Source organism: Chenopodium quinoa, unplaced genomic scaffold (assembly GCF_001683475.1).
Source record: "Chenopodium quinoa cultivar QQ74 unplaced genomic scaffold, ASM168347v1, whole genome shotgun sequence".
Taxonomy (NCBI): domain Eukaryota; kingdom Viridiplantae; phylum Streptophyta; class Magnoliopsida; order Caryophyllales; family Amaranthaceae; genus Chenopodium; species Chenopodium quinoa.
In genome coordinates, this window is record NW_018742345.1 from 4,863,290 (window position 1) to 4,869,299 (window position 6,010).

General features: G+C 36.9%; 1 protein-coding gene across 1 annotated transcript; it reads left to right on the forward strand.

Annotated features, from left to right (window-relative positions):
* Positions 1-1,350: 1,350 nt before the first annotated feature.
* LOC110695016 lies at positions 1,351-2,256 on the forward strand. Its single transcript, XM_021872211.1, has one exon. It carries the CDS (start codon positions 1,351-1,353, stop codon positions 2,254-2,256), a length of 906 nt encoding a protein of 301 aa, XP_021727903.1.
* The last annotated feature ends 3,754 nt before the right edge of the window (positions 2,257-6,010 follow it).

Below are 6,010 nucleotides of genomic sequence, written 5' to 3' on the forward strand. Positions count from 1 at the left end.
AAAATGTTGTCATCTTTTTTAAAGATTGGCTGAGGACCCAACCTCAACTCTATTTATACCTCAAAATTTCTTGAAAAAAAAAACAAAATTGGAGCAAATTATGTCTAAATTAAATAAAAAAAACGCTAAAAAGTAAATCAAATATCCTTAAAGTACCAATTAGATTTATTAGAGAATTAGCTTTAGCTCTATTATTTCTTCCTCCAACTTAAAGTAAACATGAAACACTTTAAAGTTATTTAAAATGTCACAAAAGTAAAGGCCAAAAAATAACTAAAAAATTATTTCAAGTTATGTGGGATCATTAAACCTACGTGGGATTCGAACCCACATCCTTTGTGCAGTTGCACAATGCTCTACTAATTGAGCTAGTAGATTAGTGTTATTAACATGTTTATGTAGTACCAATTCTAAAAATGAAAACAAGTCATGCAAACTTATTCAACATAATAAATTGAGCTGCAGGGGAAAGTGTCAGGTTTTCCAACCTATGGTTGATAAACTTGTTCAACGCCTGTCATCCTTTGCTTCTTTGCGTCTTTCAGCGGCTGCAAAGTTGGTTATTATCAATTCTATATGTGTCGCTTCCTTCAACCATATCCTCTCGGTGTTTAAAGTACCTGCTACGGTTTGTAATCAGCTTGATAATAATCTACTAGCTCGTTTTTGGTGGCGCTCTTCTCCTTCCTCTAAGGGAGTAGCGTTATCTCCTTCATCTACTCTTTATTTGTCTCGAGGGCTGGGAGATTTGGGTATTCGGAAATTTAGTTGCTTTAATGATGCTCTCCTTGCTAAGCAGTCTTGGCGGCTTATGCATAATTCTCAGCTTCTCGTTTCAGGGTGTACCGAGCAAAGTATCCGGTTTTGCTGCCTTCTCATGGTACTGCCAGGATGGTCAGACCGTCTTGGGGTTGTCGTAGTGTGTTACAGGGTTTTCAGACCCTTCGTCATGGTTTGATGTGGAAGGTGGGGTCTGGTTCCAACATTCGAATTCTTGATGATAGTTGGGTGCCTGGGGTTCAGGTTCAGTTTAAGGATTCTGTTAGCAGGATGGGTGCCCCATCCTTTGTTTCTGATCTAATTAATGTGCGTTCGAACGCATGGAATACAAGTATGATTCATCAGTTATTCCCTCCTTGTACGGCTGGCCTTATTTTGGGTCTTGAACGATCCAAGGAAAGAATCGATGATTTTGTTTACTGGAAATTTACCAAGGATGGGAGGTTCTCCACGAAGACGGCGTATGTATGCTCCTTATGTTATGAGAATGGTGACCAGCGGTCACCTTTGGTTCTTAACTCAAGTTGGTGGAGGCATTTCTGGGCTTCGCCTTTACTTCCGAAGTGAAAAATGTTTGCTTGGAAGATTATCCATAATGCGTTGCCTTCTGCTTCGTTACTTGCTCGGAAGGGTTTGCCTGTGGATTCCAGATGTGGATTATGTCATCAGGATGTGGAGACACTTTCTCACCTTTTTCAAGATTGTCCATTTACTTGGAGTTTATGGGAGGACCAACCTTGTGGTTCGACCTTGAATATGTCCCAGGATCAGTCTTTTGAGGAATGGTTTCCTGAGGTTCTTTTTAAGTTTCTTCATGATAAGGACCGGTTGATGCTAGATCGATTTTTAAGCCTGTTATGGGCCCTCTGGCTTACTCGGAACTCTATGAGGTTTCGTTCTGTGGTTTATTCTCCTGATTCTATTATAGATCTAGCTTCTAGTTGGGTGGACAGGTGTTCCGAGGCAAGGTCGTTCAGATATGATATTACGCCTGCGTTTCCTCCAGGGTTTTCTTGTCCTATGTCTTCTACAGTTCTTAGAGGGATTGCTTCGGATGTATATACCGTCAGTCTTACTTTTGATGGGGCCTGGAAGTCTGAAAGTCATAATGCGGGTACTGGATGGGTATTCTTGGATGTGGCTTCTAATGTTCCTCTCGGGGGTGGGGCGCAGGCTTGTAAATCTAATTCTGCGTTCCAGTCTGAAATGATTACTTGTCTGTTTGCTTTACGCCATGCCAGGCAACGTGGGTATTCCTCTTTACAAATTCTTACTAATTGCTCTTTGGTAGTGGATTCACTTCGGTCTCCGGTTCCCAAGGATATTTCTGTCTGTTGGATTCAGCAGGAGCTTCTGGAAGTTATTGGGGCTTTGGTTGTGTGTCATGTTCAGAAGGTTCCCAGATCTACGGTTACTCAAGCTCATTGTTTGGCAGGGATGGCACGTTGGCGTGATTTACTTTGTTTCCGTTTTTAGTATGTTTGTTGTTTGTAAGTTCTTTTGTCAAAAAAAAAACATAATAAATTGAGCTAGAATATAAAACATTCATAGTCAAGAAAAATTACTTAAAGGTAAATAAAAATATCCTTAAAGTAAATAAACTAATCTGTTAAATTAGGCTAGTATATATTAAACATTCAAAGTAAAGGAAAACTGTATGAAAAAAATTTTGAAAGTAAATAAAAATATAAAATTATCGCACAAGTAAATAAAAATATTTCAGCAACAAACCATGGCAAGGACCACTACTGTGTGCAGCAACGCCACTGCTGAGTGTAGCAGCACCAGGGGTATATGGAAGTGTGTGTGTATATATATACATCACCATCAATCAAGAATCATCATTATTGTGTACATAACAAGACCTCAGCAGCTCCGCACAGAAATTATGACAAAATTATATAGTAATTAAGACAGTTGAAACTATCAATTTACAATGGTGTAAAATGTACAAGCAACAAGTACAGCAATAAAACCAAGAATTACTACATGTACATGACATAATTTAAAGGAATTAGAGAGCAACAAATGTACAGGAGATATTTGTTCTTTGTTATACTACTCAAATGTGTCAATAGAGTCCGACAAAAAGGGCATTGAAGCTTGAACCCCACTGTGATCATACACTAAAGTACGGTTGCGTCCAAAGGGAAAGAAGATAGAGTAAAAGAGTCGCCAACAAGTTTTTTAGGAACTTGTAAACCGTTCACGGGGTGAAGTTTACACCCCTTAACGATCCAGGAGATCGTCAACTCCATAAGGTCTTGAACCAAATAGGGTTCGGGGATGAAGGTACAAATCCAACCTAAAAGAGATTGAACCTGCCCTAATAATAGGCCTCTACTTTATTCTGATCGTATTCATGTGCGCTTTCTAACTAACATACAATCAATAGGATTACCCTAAACCTGTTTATCTATGTTGGTTGAATATTAATGCACAAATAAATCTATTATTGGCGATCACTTGAATTATAATCAAATTAACCCTAAACAAGATTATTAACTATCTTATTAAGCGTGATTACAAGTACCAATTCCCTTTAAACATGCATAAAAGGTGTGATCAAGCAATAAAAATAAAAATATATCAAGCAACATAATCATAATAAAAAATAATAATCATCATAATAATAATTATAATCATAAAAATAATCATAATTATGTTAAATCATAATAATAGCAAGATCCTAGGCATGATACTAACAAGATTAATAACAAACTCTAGCATGTCACTAAACAATAAAGATCAAATACTTAGCCCTAACATGATACTAACATGAATATTAGGAAAGAAAAATAGAAGACATCATAACAATCATACTTAATATTAAAGTTACCCTAGACATGATATTAGGAATATCATAATAACAACCTAAGCATGAACCCTATATCATAACATCAATAAAAACCATTAAAGTACTTACTTTGATGCCTCGTATCTCTTTCTAATAACAAAATACACACATTAATAACTTCAAGGAAAATATAAAACAATTGAATTAAATTAAATATTTTAAAGAGAGATTTGGGACCAAACCCTCAAAAATTAAACCTTTCACGTCTAGGGCGAAGGCATCTTCGAATATGGCTAGTTGTATCTAAGTCTTGAGAATGCGGAATTTTGTATTTGAGAGAAGGCTAGTTTAGAAAAGAGCGAGAGAGAATAATCAAGAAAATCTTAATGAGAGTTGGTTAATCAAAACGGAGTTTTTAGGAGACTATTTATAGAGAAAATCAGCCAAAAAGATAAAACATCAAAACAGAGTTCTGACGCGCATAAAACTTGATTAGCGTCGACGCTGGAAATTAGCGCCAGGCGCTAAAGGTTAGAGCCAGACGCTAATGCTTAGCGTCAAGCGCTAATAATCAGTTTCACGCGTTTTTGTTTTTATCATATATTTTGATCCGAAAGTCCAAATAAGGCATAAAATATGTCGTTGAAAAGATCTTGAAGTCTACTTTCCAACCCAATTACAATCAGATGAAAATCTTTTGTAGATAAAAAGATGTGGCCGAAATAGTGGAAGAGTGTCAGTTTTGGATAGAGTTTCATGTCTCATTCATATCTTTTTCGTTACAACTCGGATTTAATATTATAATATATCATTGAAAGATAATTTCAAGATCTATCCAACCATATAAAATTTGGATTAAGATTATGAGTCACGAAAATAAAATCTGAATATATTCCACTTCGTACAAAATAAGGATTCTAAAAAGGAGTAGTTTTATTCAATTTCAAACTCTTTAAAACATAATTATCAATCCTAACTCCATTAGGATTTAAAAGAACCTTGTAGAGTATTCTAGAAGACTATAATGAATCCTAATAGCTTTAGGAATGATAATTAATAATAAGCCCTCCTCTATATCATTGGGCCGCATATAAAAACCAAACCGAGCCCAGTTTAGTATTTTGGCCATAACTTCCTCATTATTCATCGGAATTGGGCTTATAATATATCGTTCAAAATCTCTCTTCAATCCCTATCCAACTACACTACTATTGGACCCATATCATGGACCAACCAAACTGGATTGACTATTTTCTTAAAATAGGTTTTCAAAAGCAAAGAGAAGATAAAAGAAATTAAAACTATCCGCAACACTAAACTTTCCACACATTCACTTCATTCGATTATGATTCGACGTGAATGTTACTCATCACTGGGTTTGGTTTTGGGGAGACGCAAATGGGTGTCTATAGAAGCCCCCACTTTGACTGAGTTTGGAGAAACGCAAGTTTCGAAAACAAAAGTCAAAGTATCGATAGGGACGGAGAATGATTCAGAACGTTCTGCGATCCTAAATCATTCTTGTAACGCCGATACCTGCAAACTAGCGTTAGTTAAAACAAATAAGAGAGTTAAGAAACGCGTATCTTGCACCGTCAAGCACATGTCTCCGGAGGTAATCGATTTGTTGTGACGATCTTCCGCAAGCTAGAGAATACCGCCTGAAGACTACTACGCCTGTAACCGCCTCCAATTTCCGCTGTCATAGTCTTCGAAAAGATCACTGCTTGTTGATCCTTAATATAATGCTGCTATGCCCTTACGTCGGCGCTTTGCTACTTGTGAACCAGTATGTCGGTGCTTTTGCTGTGATGACAATCCTCTTTTCTTTGGGAATAGTTGCCAACACACTTCTTGTATGATGTATGACAATCTGATTTAGGGAAAGTTGTCAGTGCTTCGTAACAATCCATTCTTGGAAATGTTGCCACGATGAAGCGAAAATCCGTATCTCGGAAAATTTGCCAAAATCCAATTTTTGGGAAAAGTTGCCAATGCTTCGTAACAATCTGTCATAAGAATTTTGCTACAATCGACAATCCACATCTTGGAATATAACTCTTGAAAGCAATCCACCTTGGAAATTTTCCAATGCTATGCGACAATCCTTTTAGGAAAATATTGCCACAATTGACAATCCGTGTCTTGGAACATTTGCAAAAAGAGTCAATCGACAATCCACTTCGGGAAAATTTGCCACTTACTGAAATGAATGACAATCCACATTGAGGAACCTTTGCCGAAATTTATGATGAATAGAGTCCTACAACAATACTTTGGGAAATTTTGCCATAGGGAACTGGGTGTATGACAACCCAATCTCGGAAAACTTGCCAGCGATGAAAATAATCCAAACTTGGAAACAATTGCCAAATAGAGAAGGAGCACGACAATCCACGCTTGGAAACTTTGCCAGAGATGACAATCCAATCT